We start from the raw sequence: 18708 nt of genomic DNA on the forward strand, positions 1-18708 counted from the left end.
TCCTGAAGGAATTTCCTTCCCTCACCCAGCCTTGCGATTGGTCTCGGCCCGTCAAGCACGACGTTATCCATCGTATAATCACAAATGGTCAACCCGTCTCTACTCGATACCGCCGCCTTGCCCCAGAGAAGCTGACTAACGCGAAGGAAGAATTTCAGCACATGATCGACATGGGAGTAGTTCGTCCATCATCCAGCAATTGGTCGTCCCCATTACATATGGTTCCCACGAAAACCGGGGACTGGCGACCATGCGGGGACTATCGGGCACTAAACTTGATCACCGTCCCCGATCGCTACCCGCTACCGAACATCCAAGACTTCGCCGTCAACTTGGAAGGAGCCACCACCTTTTCAAAAATTGATCTTACCAAAGCGTATCACCAGATCCCCATGCATCCGGATGACCTTCGCAAAACAGCGGTAACAACGCCTTTCGGCTTGTTTGAGTCCGGATGCTTTTCGGGCTTAAGAACGCTGCCCAGACCTTCCAGCGATTTATTGACACCGTCATCCGTGGCCTTCCTTTTGTATTGGCATACATGGACGATCTGCTCGTCGCCAGCGCATCTCCCGAGCAACATTGCATCCATCTCCGCCAGCTCTTTTCACGCCTCGAAGATCACGGCATTATCATCAACACCCAGAAATGCGAATTTGGCGTTGACTGTCTCGAATTCCTGGGCCATCATCTTGATCGATCGACACGGCATCACGCTGTTGCCATCGAAAGTCAGGATCGTGCGAGATTTTCCCCAGCCTCAGACGTTCCGTCAGCTACGCGGATATCTTGGGCTGATAAACTTTTATCGGCGATTTATCCCCCACTGTGCATCAGTTTTGGCTCCGCTAGAGGCCCTCCTTTGCACCTCTCGTCACCCCAACAGCTCCTCTACTTTTCAATTGACAGAAGATGCAGAACGAGGTTTCAACGAATCCAATGACGCTCTCGCCAATGCGGTGTTGCTCATTCATCCGCACCACGATGTACCCACCTGTCTCGCTGTGGACGCGTCAAGTACAGCGGTTGGTGCCGTTCTTCAGCAGCTCATCCACCGGGAATGGCAGCCAATCGCATTCTTTTCCACCAAGCTTACCGCAAGTCAACAACGTTATAGTGTCTTCGGCCGAGAGCTGCTGGCCGCCTTCTCGGCCGTTAAGCACTTTCGCTACTTCCTGGAAGGACGACCTTTTACCCTGTATACTGACCAGCTGCCGCTCGTCTATGCCTTTCGTGCCGCCGGTCAGCAGCACTCGCTTCGTGAGATCCGCCATCTGGCGTTTCTGGCCGAGTTCCCGGTGACGTCGGAGCACGTCAGCGGCCAGCATAACATCCCCACGGACGTTTTCAGCAGTGTGTCCCCCTTCCCGCCTTCCATGTTCTTCATGGACAGTCTTGCGGAAGCCCAGCAATCCGACGATGAGCTGAAGCTTTTCCGCCACTCCAACACGTGATCACTACGTCTCAAGGACATCTCCCTTCCTGGCAGTTCGTTGACCATTACCTGTGACGAGTCCACCGGCACTCTGCGACCTTACATTTCCAAGGTCCTTCGCCATCTCGCTTTCCGAGCCCTTCATGAGGTTGCCCACCCTGGAATCCGCGCCAAAAGGAAGTTAATTTCCGCCCGCTATATGTGTGGCCCGGCATGTCCAAAGACATTCAGTTATGGGCCTCTCGGTCTATTCCGTGCCAGCGTGCCAAGATCAACGGTCACACACGTTCTCCACCGGCCCGTCTCCGCCCCCCCCCCCCCGATCGTCGCTTCCAGGTCATTCACGTGGACCTGATCGGCCCGCTTCCACCATCGGCTGGATTCAAATACCTTCTAACCGTCATCGCCCGGTTCACCAGATGGCCTGAAGCAACGCCCATACCCGACATCCGTGCTGAGACCGTGGCTGCTGCCCTCCTGTCCACATGGTTCTCCCGTTACGGTGTTCCAGACGACATAGTCACTGACCGCGGGTCTCAATTCGAGTCATCACTTTTCCTCAAGCTCTGTCGTCTGCTCGGCGCCAGAACCACAGGACCACATCCTACCACCCCTGTGCGAATGGGCTCGTGGAAAGGTTCCACCGCCAGCTGAAGACCTGCTTTCGCGCCCTGCCGAATCCCAATACATGGTCCCAGGCGCTCCCGCTCATCCTCTTGCACTTGAGAGCGTCCCTCAAGCCCGATCTTGGGTGCTCTTCGGCAGAGCTCGTTCTCGGCACCACGCTTCGTTTAGCGGCAGACCTGATCGTCCAGCAATCCCCCACTCCTGCACCTTCACACTACGCCTCCTTGCTCAGCGACGTTTTCAGGTCACTCGCCGCAACGCAGCCTCGTTACCATCACTCCCGCCCCACGCACGTGCCCTCTGCCTTGGCCACGCCCACCCATGTTTTTCTCCAGCTTCCTGCTCCTCGACGCTGCCTTCAGTCTCCGTACGCAGGTCCGTATCGCGTGGTCACCCGCTCCGCTGAGACATTCATTACTGAAGTCGCGGGACAGCACCAGACCGTTTCCATTGACCGCTTGAAGCCGGCTCCCGTGGACCCACAGCCTGCTGTACCTCAAGCCCTCCTCGTCGACCCTGCCCTCTCTTCGGCGCCCGCGTCGGCCTTCCCGTCCCCAGCCAGGCACGTCACTTGGAGCCCTTCCGTCGCGTCTGCACCGCTCCTGAAGAAGGGGGGGGGGGACGTGTTGCAGCATCGGTATCGCTGCCTGCAGGGCACCCGCCGCACCCTCCCGGGTGATAATAAACGTTCATTCCAACACCGTCCCTCTTGACTGCCGGTTGTCTCTTGCCTTCCTCAAGGCATCCACAAATGTTACCTGCAGGCTTCATGCTTAAACGTGTGTGCGCAAAACACTTCCGCCGTGGTGGGCGACGTCGTTAATGTAAGCATACACGCAGGACAATTGTGGGCACATGGAGTAATTGCAGCAACCTGAAAAGGTTATATTTTTTCGTTATGTATGAGTAATAAAAAATATAACTTCCCATATGTTTCGTTTTGTCGTTTCTATGAAGCGCTACTAGGGGAACAGCTCTTGGTTGGTCACATGCAAGCCACAACGCGAGAGGTGCCGATATTCCGATTACGCGATCAAAAAGTAAAAGTCTAGAACCGTGCACACTTCCCCATGCAACTACTTCTCCAGCATCGTGAGACACGACACCCATGTATCCACGTACAGTGTGTGAAATGATGCGCAGGAAAGAAAAAGATGCCAACATACCTGTAATCCAGTGTCTCATAAGTTTGCTTGGATTTTCCGGCAGCTACCATGAAGTGCAATGCATGATTTACAAGTTTCGTTTCGCCATGTTCATTGCACAGTGCTGCACATTTCGCAAGCGTCACGCAATCCCACGTGACCTCTTTTTGATCAGTGAAAATAACTCGCGTCACGAACGTGTATGTTCATCTCAGCGCTAATCACGTTTTGCAAGCTATAGAAGGAGGGGGAATCAATACTCTTTCTTTCGTGTCATGATAAATTATTGTTTTGCTACTTTCACGCTCTCACTTCGGATGTTGTCTAGCAACGTTGGTTATCTCGTTTCCTGTGTCAGCGAGAAGCACGTCGTAAACTACAACCACTACAACTGCTGCTCCGGAACAACAACAACGGACAGATATATCTATCGATTTGTAGTGCTGTAACGTGCAAATTAGCGCACTTAAGCGGCTCTTTATTTTCCGTCGTTGTCTTTCGAGCAGCGCGTGTTGTTCCAGTGCAAATTGAGTTGAATGAATCGTCACATGCCCAACGTATATCGCGCAGTGTCTACCAAGGCCGAGAACCAAGAATTCTGGTGAGTTATGTTTTCGCAGACTGGTCTTGCTTAGCAGTGTGCTATCCACACATAGTTGCATTCTCATACGAGTAATTTAACTGAATCAAAACAGTCCAAGAGCTCGGTATGGGTTACTACCCAGTCAGCCATATACAACCTTAGGATGTCCCATGGAGTAACGACCTCGGATAACCAGACGTCCTCAGGACGTCGGGAAACTTCCCACGGATGGAAATTGTACTAACATAGTTTGTTCAATGTTACCGCCCGAACCGGTCTACAGGACATCCTGGCCGACGAACAGAGGACACATTTTGGATAATTTGAGGCATGCAGGGGGCCGTTCTGTGGTTATCCTGTGGACGCTGTAGCAGGTTTTTATTGGGTTCTACAGATACTATATGATTTGATTTGATTTCTCTATTTTATTTACTTGTGGTGGTTACACAGTAAAGACAGCATATACAGAACAAAGAACGTTTATTACACAATAAGAAACTTCAAAGCGGCACATCTGTGAGTGCTACAGTCCCTTAGTCTGGAGGAATGTAGTTCGCGTGTAAGTCAGCTTCCATTTCTTCACTGCAAAAGAACAGGTTTCAGATTTTTCTGGAGCATCCTAGCTATAGCTTTCACAACACTGAGCATAGTTTATTTTGTCACCGTCAGTTAATTCCATGCGTCGTTCTAGACCTACACAGGTACATTTGTCACAACGCAAAATGCACCTCTGAACCAGGCGTACGACCTGCATCCAAATCAGAAATACTACCTGAGAACACTTCGCTATCCGAAATATATGGCACTCTGACAGGACAGGTGTACCCAGTACCCACCTCAATCACCGATGTTACCGCTTGTGCGAACACCGTTTTTTGCTTGACATATCCGTAGCTAATGTTCTCAGCTGTTGTGATAACTTGGAGACCGCAATATGGCGGCCGGCTCCCTGCTGCCTGACCTGTTGTGGAAGACGAATATGAGCTGCGTCTGCTCGCCGTTCTGTTTTTGCATAGCTTACCTGTACACGTTGCTGCTTCAGCGATACTTTAACTGAAGCGTGCACAGGTACCAATTTGTGTAGCTGACACACTCATCGACGGGCAAACTGGTCAAAACCAACCGCCACGGCCGCCTGCCCACTGTTGCCAGCCGTGAGCTGCTCTCGATTTCGTGCATGATCTCCTACCCCAGTCAAAAATGCGTCGCGGTAATGAACTGCATTTTGGGATCACGAGCACCAACAAAGCAAACTTGCGAGTCAGGTACACTAGATTAATGCTTATTGAAGTCGCAGCACTAATTCTAATCGAATTTCACTGCGAAGCCTTACCTGACACGGATGCCCACACGGCGTCCTCTGTCCATCCGACGTCCGTAGTTCATTGTATAATTTCGGGACATTAGATATCCTTTTAGGGTATCCTACGGAGATCTATAGGACATCGATTCAGGTAGTTTGTTCTGGGATAATAACCGGACGTCCGTAGGACAGATGTGGTTGACTGGGTAGGTTTGCACCGTTTGTAGTTCGTTGCGCGTTTAGGAACAACCAATTCACTCCAAGTTAAGACACCGATTGAGACTTTGGCCGTAACGAGACACTTGGAGATTAAAGGATTATCGGCCGTAATGAGACTTCGGCCGTAATGAGATAAAGTCGTCCTTCATGTGGCGTCACTGTCACTTGCATTATATAGGTGGCATCTTGTTTTTCTGTTTTCTGTTGTTGTTGTTTTTTTTTTCTGGGCACGTTTTGTAACTTGCACTGCGCACTGTTTCGACCTACGTTGGCACCACAAAAATATTCTGCTTGGCATGTTGTGCTACATGTTGAAACCAGGCCGTATTTTCAGATCAAAAGATGGAAGTCACAGAAAATGTTATTCAGCTCTATAGGACACGAACATTTGTCCTCTCGCGTGTTTTCAGAGGTTCAAAAGACATCCCACATTTAATTACGTAGGCATAAAATCAATTATTCGTAATAGCAGCAATAACGAAACAGCATTCCACCATTTATCCGTGATGTATTCGTAGTGCTTAATAACGCGACTTGCTTACGCGATGCCAGGTCGTTGGACTAAGTTGGACGTTGGACTATGGTCAGACAGGGGGCGCGTTTCGAGTGATGCTTTTTTACAGGTACAGCTGCTTTTTTTTACTTTCGGGGACGCATTTGACAATTGGGAAATCTTTCTTTTTCTTGTATTTCTTCTTCTTCTTCTCATTTTTTTACGGCGTCGCCGCTCGGCACAGTTTGAGAGAACTCATGTTCTGAGGCTGGAACAACATAGAAAGGACAAATGCACACAAAGCCTCAAATTGCCTAAGAAATTAACGATGAGAGATGAAAGTCACTGAAAAGGTTAGCCACACATTAGGGTTCGAACCCACATTTGTACATGTATGTATTTGTCTTTGCTACGTTGCTCCTGCCTCAGAACATCTGTTCTCTTCATGTTCAACACTTGCCGCTTGCGTGGATCCCGTCGTATGATTGTGTGTATGAGCGAGAAAAAAAAAATGTATGAGTGAAAGGGAGATTAGTGGGATAGAGAGAGTGTGTGTGTGGTTGATTTGTTCCTTCCCCAGAAATCTTACGGGGAGAGGTTAGAAGGAAAGACGGGGAGGAGGATCGGCAAAGAACTTGAACAGGGCTCTTTCCTCTCTCTCTCTCGCAGTGTACGCGCTCGGAGGCAGCCATATTGAATCAGCTGAGGAAACGTCGCGTATGTGTAGCCCCTGAAAGCAGCCGCAGTTCCGAAAACTGTTGGCAACGCTTGCTCGGCTGCTCATCTGCTTCCGTTGGCTACGTATATTGTGTCAGTGTCCTCCCCTATCCAGGCTTGCAATCAAGGCTGGTTGAGGCAGCAACGGAGAAGGCGTCTCCATGTGGCGTCCGTGTCGTGTCTTTGTATCTTCGTGTATTTCTTACGGTTCCATGGATTCTGGCCTTATGTTCGCTGCATGCTTGCCGGATTCCATTTTTGCATGCGCCGTGAATTCAGTGTGCTCCCTTCGCCCGTACCTCCTAGAGCACTGGAAAAACAAGTTTGCAACAAGTGGAAAAACAACTGTTTTTTTTTTTTTCTAAGGCTCTAGTACGTCCCAGTGTCGGAGGTTTCCTTCTAGCACACTCCTTGAAATTTCTCTCCGGATGACGCCCTTGAAAGTCACTTGGGAGGTGTGCTGTTAGCCCAGCTCAAATTGGTAGAGCCCTGGACCGGAAATCCAGATGATGCGCGTTCGAGTCCTACAGCTGGCTAACCTTTTCAGTGACTTCCATTTTTTTTATCGTCGCAGCTGTTTCGTGAAGCGTTAGCTCTTCGATGCTGTTTTCCGTTAACAGTACGGGGATATAGGAGGAATACTCACGTGGGGGAGTCTTGGGTGTGGTAGAAGAGTAGACTGAGATAAAAATCAGTCTTGTCTTCAGTCGGGAAGTAGTTGTAAAAATCCCTGCTTGATCTCCGGTTCTGTAAAATCATCGAGGCAAAAAAGGACATATGTTACGTATAGACCACAAAGAATCCAATGCAGGAAACACCCTCGTTCAGCGCTTATTTGCTTATTTAATTTTATCTTGACACCAAAACTTAGAGCGGCACTAAAACGCAAAAAAGAAAAGAAAGAGAAGAAACAACTTGCTCTCAAATGAAAGTCCGTGTTGCAATTGGTATGACGCAAGCGAAATTAGTTCGCACTGCGCTACCGTTTACCAGCAAAAAAGTCTAGGGATGTGCCAACCCAATCCACGAATCCTTGAGTCCTATATAGGCAGGGATTCGAGATTTGCGAATAAATTAGGTTCCAGAAGGAAATATGTGGCTATATTTTCGCCTGAAACTAAAGCAGTATTTAATTTGGTTTTCGTCAAACTCGTTTAAACTCTTTTCAAATAAATGATTGGAAAGATTCGGGATTCGTGGAATCTTCCCTGGATTCGGATTCGGATTGAGATTCGAAAAATTTCAGATTCGTCCCATCTCCAAGAGAAACAGGAAAATATGACTTATTAGCATAGTGCACATGTTCTTCCGATTACAGCGCTCAGTAGCATTGCTGACACGGTCACGTGAGGCAGGAAGAACATGATGTTTTTCGAGTGTCCCCGTTCAAGCAATCAATCAATCAAGTTCAGTCCGTTTATTTCATGCCCATGGTTATATACAGTGAGCGAGGATGATGATACCGATGACACTCCAATACCACATCTCCCTTCCTGATGACAAAAGAGTTGACAGGAAAACACTCAAGCTGAGGTTATAATTAAATCCAACATCAACAAGATACTTGGCACAACACCCAAATATTACATTATTCAATTCAAATCACAAAACCGAAAATTCCCACAAGTTCATACCACTACAACAGAATCTATCCTGAACTAACAACAAGTGACAAGTTAAAATCGCCCAAAACGGTAAGTAGCAGTTATATCGATAATAATATTGGAGTCGCAAAGGTTCGCGCCGCAACCGCGCACTAAGTCTTGGTGGAGTCCGCTCCAAGGCCGGTTGGGTCGGCTCACATCCTTCTTCCGTTCGTCCTAAAACTGCCGTCTCCACTGGTGCTAACTGCGGTAGATCACGCGTATTGATCTGTCGTTTGCAACGTTCCAGCTCTGTTCATCGCAGCAGACACAAATTCCTCAGGGACTAGAGCGAGCCTCGACTGATTCCACACTTTGCCATCCTCAAGCAAATACGCTCCTCTGCCTCGTGGTTCGAGGACTTTGAGTGGCTTGGAGTAGTGGAGTTGCCCTTTAGGTACAAAACGTGGCAGCCTGACTCTCACACTCTGCCCAGGTAAAAAGTCTCTCAACTTCGCTCCCCTCTTCTGATCAGTGATACTCTTGCTTCCTCAAGACTGCCTGCTTTGCTCCTTTAACAGTGCTAGCTGTAACAGTTGGCAGCTTAACTCCCACAGCATTAATCGTTGTAGGTATCATTCGGCCATGCAGCAAGACAGCTGGTGCAACCCCTGTCGTCCACTGCGGCATAGCACGGTACGCTTGCAGGAAATTCAAAATTGTCGATTTTAACGGCTGACGTTGCAGCAGCGCAACTTGCACCGCGTTCTTGAGTGTCCCGTTAAATCGTTCCACTAATCCATTTCCTTGCGGATAATAGACTGAACAGAATCTGTGCTTTATCCCTCGCTGCGATAAAAACAGCTCAAGTTCTTGCGACCTAAATTGTGGCCCATTATCTGATACAAGCTCACAAGGGTGACCTTCACGACCAAAAACAGTCTCCAAAAATGAGATCACAGTCCGTGCGCTAACGCTATTTGTGAAACACACCTCTGGTCATTTACTGAAATAGTCCGCAAGCGTAACAACAAAACGGCTCGACGCCGATGCCATTTCAAACGGTCCCACAATGTCGACCGCAACCTTCTCCCATGGTCCACTTGGCAGAGGTGTCGGATGCAATGGAGCCGGCCGGGGCACGGCGGTTTTGTCAACCGTTTGGCAAATTTCGCAACCGCGCACTAAGTTTTGAACATGATCATCCATACAGGGCCACCAATAGAGCTCCCGGAGCCGTTGCTTACAGCGAACCATGCCCTGGTGGCCTTCATGCGCCGCTTCTACAAGCTGCTGCCTGAGGTCCTTCGGTGCAATGATGCGTTCACCACGTAACACCATACCGTCCACCACTGAGAGATCATGCCGCACATTCCAAAACGGCTGCAACTCAAAGCTCACCCGAGACTTGCTTGATGGCCAACCATCCCCTATGAAGTTGCACAACTTTTGAAGTTCCGGGTCCATTGCAGTTTTCTGCTGCAATTCTACTTTCTCCACCGGTGACGTAATGAGGCAAATCTGTTCTTTATCAATGGCCTGGTTGCTGTAGGAACCATCCACCGGAAGTCTCGATAATGCATCTGCAATAAGGTTGTCACACCCTTTCTTGTATTCCACTCTAAACGAATATTGCAATAGACGAGCTGCCCATCGTACAATTCCCTGTGTCATCAATAGAGGCGCAAGGTAAATGTTCTTCCCCACAGGTATACGTGCCACCGCTCACATGCCCACACGCAAGCCAATGCCTCGCGTTCCGACGCAGAATATTTCCGATGACAATGTTCGCGACGCAAAGGCGACAGTGTTTAAGCAGTGACCCTCAACCTGCTGCAGTACTGCTCCCAATCCGTCAGCAGAAGCATCTGTCGTAACCACTACTGGTAGCCGCGGGTTAAACACTGAAAGTGAAGGGCCTGATGACAATATTTCCTTGATCCTCTTGAAACTTCGTTCAGCGGCCTCGTTCCATGTGAACTCTCCATCCCCTTGTAAAATTTGTCCAAGTGGCTCAACCTCCTCCGCGAAGTTCCGAATGAATTTTGCATAAAATCCAACGAAACCCAAAAAGGACCGCACCTGTGCACAATCTCACGGCCGTTCCAAATTCAGTACAGCTTCTACATTCGACTGTAATGGTGTCTATCCCTGAGCATTTACAACATGTCCAACAAATGACAATTCCCACACGCCAAAAATACATTTCTGTTTGTAAATTAAGTTTAAGTTAAGTTAAGTCTGTTTGTAATAATTCTGTTTGTAATTGTTTGTAAATTCTGTGTGTAAATTAAGTTCTGCGGCAGAAATATGCTCTAACACTTCCCGCAAATTTCGGTGGCGTTCTTCTAGTGATGCACCGAACACTACAATATCGTCAAGGTAACACAATACACCCTTGCATCCTTTGAGCACACTGACCATCATTTTCTGAAAAGCAGATGGCGCGGATGCCAACCCAAAGCAAACCCGTTTAAATCTAAACAAACCATCGTGTGCGATAAATGCGGTACTTTCTTCACTTAATAATACTTGATGGTATGCTGATTTTAAATCAAGTTTTGAAAACCACTGCCCACCCGACAAAGACACCATTAACTCGTCAATACTAGGTAACGGAAAACAGTCTGCGACAACAGCCTGGTTTGGAGCGCGCAAGTCCACACAAAGACGTATACTGTCGTCCTTCTTCTTGACCACTACTATGGGAGGCACCCATTCTGACGCATCCACACGTTCGATGACGTCTTCATCTATACAGGTCGTTGCAATTCCATAGACACCTTGTCGCGCACTGAGAAAGGCAATCGTCTCAACTTTGCCTGCACCGGTACCACATCAGTTCGCAATTGAACTTTATGAATGTAGCCACGTGCAAGACCCAGTCCATCTGTGAAAAGGTGTTGAAACTCATTCGCAAGTTCCTGAGGCAAAGTTGCTGACGCCAATGACGTCTGCAAACACCTTGGTGACTGCCCCTCAATTCGCATTTGTAAGGCAGCAATTCCATCTAACCCAAGTAAGGTCGCACCCCTGTTAACAACATAAAACACAATTCTTGCCGCATGCTGCCCATGTTTTACTCCAGCCACAAGGAAACCTTCAATGGGTATATGTTGTCTTAAAAAATCAAGCTGCCGCGTGGGCTTGAGGGGATGATGTTGCTCGAAACGTCGATACATATCCTTGTTCATTATTGACACCGACGATCCGGTGTCCACAAGAACTTCAATTTCTAGTCCTTCCACGTTTAAAGTCGTTCTAATATGCTGTCTTGCTGGACCAGTCACCTGCCATACTTCTAAACGATACTCCTCCAACGGTTCCGTAACCTGTGGCTGCGGGTTTGTGGCCCCACACCGAAGATTCCGCCTGTACGCAGGGTGAAACCCTATCACCGCGTAACACAAGTCGCACGTCTTCATTAGACCGACACATCTGGGCAAAGTGACCCACTTTTCCAGAACGTCGACATTGCTGTCGTCTTGCTTTGCATGCCGCGCTGTTGGCCAAGTGTCCTCTAGATCCACAACGATAGCACCTTGCGTCTGAAGGTCGATTTACACTGCTTTTAGTCTGATTGCTCATATTTATCTTATCTGTGATGCGGTAAACTTGTTGACCCTCCGCCGCATCGCTGATATTTTACGCTTCATCGAATGTTCTTTCCGTGTTCCTTCCAATTTGTACTGCGCGCGCCACAGTTAAATTAGAACCTTCCAGCAACAGCCGCTCACGAAGTCCCGGTACAGCTGTACCAGTAACAATTTGGTCTCGGACCATATCATCTTGCAGTAGTCCAAAGTTACAGTGTACAACTAACATGCGGAGATCCGTTACGAAATCATGGATGCTCTCATTAGCACCCTGTTTGCGTTGTCGAAACCGGTGACGCTCGGCAATCACATTTACAGCAACCGCATAATGCGCGTCTAGTGTAGCCAAAGCAATGTTATAGGCGTTTGGCTTACTTGTCGCTGCTGTTTTCTTGGACGCTTCGTCGTCATGCAACGCATTGGCTCCGCATTCTTGTGACGGCAAGACTTCAGGTAACGAAAACTAAATGCGCTGTCCCTCTGTTCCAATGTAGTGTAGTAAAATAGCCCTACGCAGGTCTTGTAGCAAGGCATGTGCTCCGGAAGCACACAGATACAATTCGAATCGTCGACGCCACTGTTCCCATGGTATGTCTGGTTGTCCGGGACTTTCCAAAAACACGAGCGGTGGGGCAAGTCCCGTGAAGCTGGCTGCAGTAGCAGACATCCTGACGACGCAGCACAACGTCACCAGCACAAAACTGCTGCCAAAACTTAGTTGAAAATACGACGACATCGCACGGTACAGCGATACGCCCCCATCTATTTTCCCTCGTCCCCAAGTTGTCGTAGCCAGACACAATCAAGGTAGCAGACTGAATCCGTTTATTTCATGCCCATGGTTATATACAGTGAGCGAGGATGATGATACCGATGACACTCCGATACCACACGTTTCCCTTTTCTGATCCTCCTCTAGCGAGTCAATAAATTGCAATACGGTCCTAAATCTTCTTTCACAGGTGCATACTGGTGTGTAGATGTCATTGCAACAACAATACTAAAAGGGGGATATTTCGACGTATTCCCTCATTGCATACAGAGGTTCAATTGCCATAATGGACAAACAGGAAATCATCGACGATGGACTCCCGCAATTGGCACGTTTTACATTCTACAAGGCTCTTGGCTCCGATCCCCACGGAAGAAATTGTCGTGGACATGCTTAAAGTCTTCTATTCAAAAAAAAAAAAAAAACATTGATGCGGCACTGTACGAATATCTTACGAATATTGCCGCGAAATCCGGCACACGGCAGGTTCTATCTGCTCCCAAATATTCGTAAAACAGGAATTCCTAGGCCGCCCAATTGTTTCGTGCAATGGAACTACAAACGGAAATGCTTATAGCTTTGTAAAAATTACCTACTTAGGAAGGACGTACCCCACAGCTGCCATCAAGATCGCTCATGAAGAACACTACAAAGTAGCTTCAAAATAGCGTCAGAACATTGTAGGGTCGACGTCCTTATGATATAACGAACGAGAAAGAAGGAAGAAGTGCTGAGTCAGTTTTGTATTTGTGAATGTCTAAAACAGTGCCGAGTGCTATAGGGATGGATGGCATATGTCTTGTCAATGTTCTTTGGTTTCAGAAGTCTGTTCAAGGCCCTCCTAGAACCCCCCCCCCCTATTGCACTCGAGTTTCAGTACAGTGTGCTGATTGGGCTGTCAGTCGGTTGTGATGCGTTTCATAAAGCCATGCGCAATTGCGCGCTTGTATTTTTGGACGCGCCGGAGCCTGCGGGATCGTTCTGTTCTTTTTCTTTTCGCCCGCACAACCGGGGAACATTCTGTCCTGCACCTGGCGCCAGCACACGCTCGTATGCATAGAAAACATGTATCAATACGCAGGCGCGCCAAGAAGTTAGTGCGCCGAAATGTGTGTGTTTACCCATGTGTCCGCACAGCGAACTGTCCGTGCACCAAAGTGTCTTAACCCAGAGATGTCCTGCACCGAAAAGCCGACCATGCAGTACCAAGAAGTATCGGTTTCCCTATATCAAAGGAAACGAGTTCCACAACGAATGCTACCTAATCTGAGCTTAACACGAGAGAACTGATGTTCTGAGACTGGAACAACATAGAAAGGACAAATACATACAAAGCCTCAAATTGCCTAAGAAATTAACCATCAAAAATGGAATTCACCACTAGATAAGGAAAGGTGGAATCGTGGGGAACTCCTATTCCTGTCGTTTGCAGGGCGATTGCCTTGGGGATTGTCTAAGAAACCTTTGGGTTACGTAACGCTAAAATGGAAGCATGGCAGCTCAGATTACCGAGGAAAGATGTAAGTCACTGAAAAGTTTAGCCAGCTGTAGGAGTCGAACTCACATCCTCTGGATTAGGGCTCTACCAATTAGGCTAAACTAACACACCACCCTGAGCGACTTCCAAAGGCGCGTTGTTAGCCCAATTGGTAGAGCCCTGGACCGGTAATCCAGAAGATGTGGGTTCGACTCCTACAGCTGGCTAAACTTTTCAGTGACTTACATCTTTCCTCGCTAGTCTGAGCTTCATAAGCTTGATTAGCGAGCTTCTTGAGCTTATTGAGCTTCATTCTTAATCATGCTTCCTTTTTAGCGTTACGTAACCAAAAGGTTTCTTAGACAATCCACAAGGCAATCGCCCTGCAAACGACAGAATGAGGAGTTCCCCACGATCCCCAACTTTATTATGAGTATTCAACACTTCAACAAAAACAACAACTTTATTTCGGTATGATGAGTGGGGAGCTTCATCGCCGGGGGCGGTACTCTACCTCATTGCTGGATATGAGGCGGGGAATGAAATAATGAGTCCCGTCACAATAAGTACCCAAGTCTTGTGGCGTCCAGAAAGGTGAAGAGAGCCTTGAGGGCAGACTCAACACTACGTTCACAATGCACAAGGGCAAAATGACCCCGTCATGTCGCGTCTTTCTTCGCTTGCTGTCCCGGATAATCCGCCAATTACAATACACAAGGTGAACCAACGGTAAACGGTACACCGTGTAAAGTGCTATACGAGATGGCGGTGCCAACAGATATGTTGCCCATCCTTCGCTGATTAGACTCGAGGATTATACGGACGAGCTGTAAAGGCCACATCGAGGCGCATTCGGTGGATTAATGCAGTATCTTGACGAGAGGTGTTTCGTGGCATGCGGAAAGCGAGCGTTGGATCAACTCTGCTCAACATAGAGGGGGGGAGAATGTCGGTTGTCCATTGGCGGGAAGCCAGGGGTGTCACGAGGCGTCGCAGAATGGAACGACGGTATCCTCTCAGCAGAACAATACTGGTTCGTTTCCAATACGAGAGTGCTGCTTCTGCGGCGCTGTCGGCCTGCTCGTTCCCCACGACACCACAATGGGCTGGAACCCACTGGAGAACTAGCCTGTGGCCTGCTGCGTAGACAGTGTGGTAAGCCATTAACACGTCTGTGACTAGGGGTGCGGATGGGCCTCGTATGCCGGAATTTTCAATAGCTTGAAGTGCAGATTTGGAGTCTGCGAAGACTGCCCATTCCTGCGGTGTAAAATCAGCGATGTGTTGTAGAAAGAAAAGGATGGCATAGAGTTCCGCAGCTGTGGAGGAGGTTGGATGTGAAAGGCGGCGTCCTTGCACTACACCTTCGGATGGTATGACGAATGCTGAGGCGGACTTGTTGTATCGGGATGCGCCATCTGTATATGCTGCCGTAAACGTAGAAAACTTGTCGTCTACCAGAGCATGAAAATGGGCTCGGAGGACTTGAGGGGGGACCTGATCTATTCTTCCAGAAGGTTTGGAAGGCTTACGAAAGTCGGCGGTACCGGCAGAGACCAGGGGGCTTCCGGCGGTACCGAAGACCAGTTCGCAGGAGCAACAGGAAAGCTGCGTCGAAACGCTAGGCCATCTGTGCCGGACGGACCGTCGGCTCCGTTCTTTGGTAGGGATGCTTGTGCCCACACTCACATACTATAGGGACTGTGCGACAAACTGGTGGCGCCGCTATGCGGCCTCCGGAGACAGTACCTGGCATGATAGCGGCCGGGTAGCCAGCCTTGTTTACATGTGAAGTGCGAGCGTCATTCCTTGCCACACTGGAACTGTTGCATCGCTAACTGTGCAAGCACCTAAAAGAACTCTTCACTGGGGACCAGATGTGTCATTTCTCGTGATTTCTATGCCTCGAATATCACCGAGAGATTCGCAGCGAATAGCGTTCGTGACACGTGTTCGGTCCTTGCATGAGGTGCACAACATGAGCGAATACATTCCATTTCTTTTGTTCTAGTTTCGATTAATCTGAATGAGCACCTGTAAAATGATCATTGACTTACAGTTGCCACTTTCGTGACTGTAAATGAATACTGTATCAACGTCAAATGCACCGGCTAAACGGCAACGTATTTCGAGATAATGATTGAGGTGATTCATCGCCAGTCCCCACAGAGTCAATATTGCTCCCAATAATATGGTTGAAGAGCCTCACAGTGAAAACGAAAGTTCTACGTCGTCCAAGAAGTTTAGTATTTACGCACCGACCATTTCACAACCGTCGTGCCGCAAGCCCACGGCGGTAGCCGATACAAAAATTACACATCATTCCTTCTTTAAGGATTTCTATGACGTTATTGTATTTGAAGGTACTGGAAAGACTGCAGCACAGGTTCAGACAATATGTTTTGACCAGACGTGTTTATTTGCGTGGATAAAACGGACGCATTATGTATTATTTCGGTGACGACGCTGTGTGCGCCGTGATCTGCCAAAAGACGAAAGCAATACGAGACTCAGTCAAAAGCATGATATTTCAAGTGGCTGGAGTCAGAGAAATGCAACTATATAGTCTTCGCTAGAAAGCCAGGATTTTGTGAGACATCGAATAACCATCCTCTCGACGTACCACTTGCAGGTGACACAGACAGACGCGGGTGGCTGTAGCTCCTTCCGCAATGTTAGATACATACAGTGGTTGCTTCTGTGCAGTTTGTCTCCGTTCTCTCCTTCGCGCCTGAAAGGTTCCACATTATTTGCGCCTTGAAAATCAGCCCTTTTATTTACGGCGGTCGCCACGCAAACTGCGGTTCCACTTGAGAATACATAGAACGGGCGGCGTGGTATCACGTCGGGTACTTTCAAGACCACCACTGGCGGCGCTGTCGCGACGGAGCAACGCGCCCCCTTTAGGTGTCGCACGGTCCCTATAGCCAGTCGGTGATTTTCAGAACATGTACGGAATCATTTGTGTTGCTTTCGGCAGGATTCTTCGTTTCGTTACAGGAGCTCCGTCGCGCCAACCCTTCCATCCAGAAATCCCAACACAGGCTGGATGCCTTCTCGACTATAGCACAACGAAAATATAACAACACCGGCACACAATGCTATGAGAGAGAGAGAGAAAATGGTGATTCGGACACCTGTTTCTGCAAACCATGCCTGGCATCTTATATGGAGCAAAAGTTTTTATCATCTTTGTTCTAGATTGTCCATTCCCCAGTTGTTTATTCATTTTGCGTAGTGGGTACAGTGGGTACATTACACTTAATATTGCGACCAAACTGTTTCTTAGACATACCTACTGGCGAACAGGAGACATCCATGTCGGCCCCATCTACCTCAGGAATTGTTACCAAAGCCTTGCCTCTAGGTAACATGAGAGTCACTGAAAAGGTTAGCCAGTTCTTTCATGTTCTAGGTAACATGTTTTGCATAATATTTCATGACATGTGCTATAGCCCCCTGTTTTACTCATTCAGGTACTCAATTGGCCATTGTGGGAAACCCACTTTGGATGAAGCCACGAACAGTCCGGTGAGCTTCAGATATATAGATAGATGCATGTAGGGGAAAAACGTGGAAATGTAGATCTCACTAGTGCGACCAGCTGTCCTTTTTGTTGGTGAGCTTCGATTTACTGTGTTTCGCAGCTTTCGAGGGGAGTACAAGGAGCTGAATGCTACCCTGTGGCAATCAAAAAACAGTGTCCTGGTGATTTGAGGAGATATTACACTCAGAACAAACATGAAACATGCCTTCTGATTTCCCGGCAGTGTACTGTGCAGCAAGTCCTATGCACTCGAACCGCTCCACTGACCTGCCATCTGCTTTTGTGGCGCCTGTCCAGGGTTGCTTTTTGTTCACCTCTGTCCCACATAATTTGCGACGTGCCACAATGTGCATATAGCTGTTTTTACCACACAAATGTTGAGCCTGACATTGATTACGTGAGTCAGCGCAAGGAGCAGTAATGGTTATGGTTGCCACTTAAGTTCCTCGTGTGCTGTGCACCGCATTGAAGTGCATTTTTTTGTTGTAGGTCGCGTACAACCTTCTTGAGCCTCAAAAGCTGCTGCATCATCCTGTGTCGTCGGGTGAGAGCACTTAACGTGAGGAACAGAGTAGGGATATGCTGAGTGGTGTGAATTCAGGCACGGTAGAATATTTCACAGATGAACACAGGCTCATACAGGACAACACTCGCTACTACATAGGTGGTCGTCTTGTTCACTTTTTCCTGAAGGAATCATCACGCGCAGCTGTTCAGAAGCACCGGTTTCCGACGACCACAGCCTTGTTTCGCACAACCAGTTTCCTTGTTTGTTGCTGGTGATGTACCCGGGGAACGATTTACAGGCGTCACGTTACCTTCAGCAAACTGTCTCAAGCGCGCTTCAAGACCAGAGGTACTCTTTCTGCAACCTGCGAAGCAAGTGCTACACGAAAAGGGTGTTCTCAATCCGCTTTCTGCACGTTTGTGTGATCTCATCTTCGGCACTTCATTTTGCAGTGAGACAGCTAAAGACCAGTTTGTGCATGATGTTCTGTCGTCTTCGTTTACTGTAGCATCTACAGCATCAGAACTGAGAACTTGTAAATGCGTCCACTTGCAAGCGAACAGTTGCTGCGAGAAAGGCTCTGAAACTTTCCACATGTCGCAGTAACACCACATGTGCGCTCCTTGAATAGTTGTCGTGCTGCTTAGCACCTTGTTTTGCTTCTCTGTTTTCTACCACAGTCAACATTACGACGTGCTGTTCT

The 18708-nt window shown here is 48.3% G+C and overlaps 1 protein-coding gene across 3 annotated transcripts in view; it reads right to left on the reverse strand.

The window, feature by feature from the left end:
- LOC135366430 (uncharacterized) overlaps positions 1 to 18708 on the reverse strand; it is a 94324-nt gene that overhangs the window by 61136 nt on the left and 14480 nt on the right. For all 3 annotated transcript variants that reach the window (XM_064599130.1, XM_064599128.1, XM_064599129.1), the window contains exon 2: positions 7169 to 7269. In XM_064599130.1, the coding sequence (XP_064455200.1) occupies positions 7169 to 7269 (101 nt within the window). The remainder of the gene's footprint in view (positions 1 to 7168; positions 7270 to 18708) is intronic.

This window comes from Ornithodoros turicata, chromosome 8 (genome assembly GCF_037126465.1).
Source record: "Ornithodoros turicata isolate Travis chromosome 8, ASM3712646v1, whole genome shotgun sequence".
NCBI lineage: Eukaryota > Metazoa > Arthropoda > Arachnida > Ixodida > Argasidae > Ornithodoros > Ornithodoros turicata.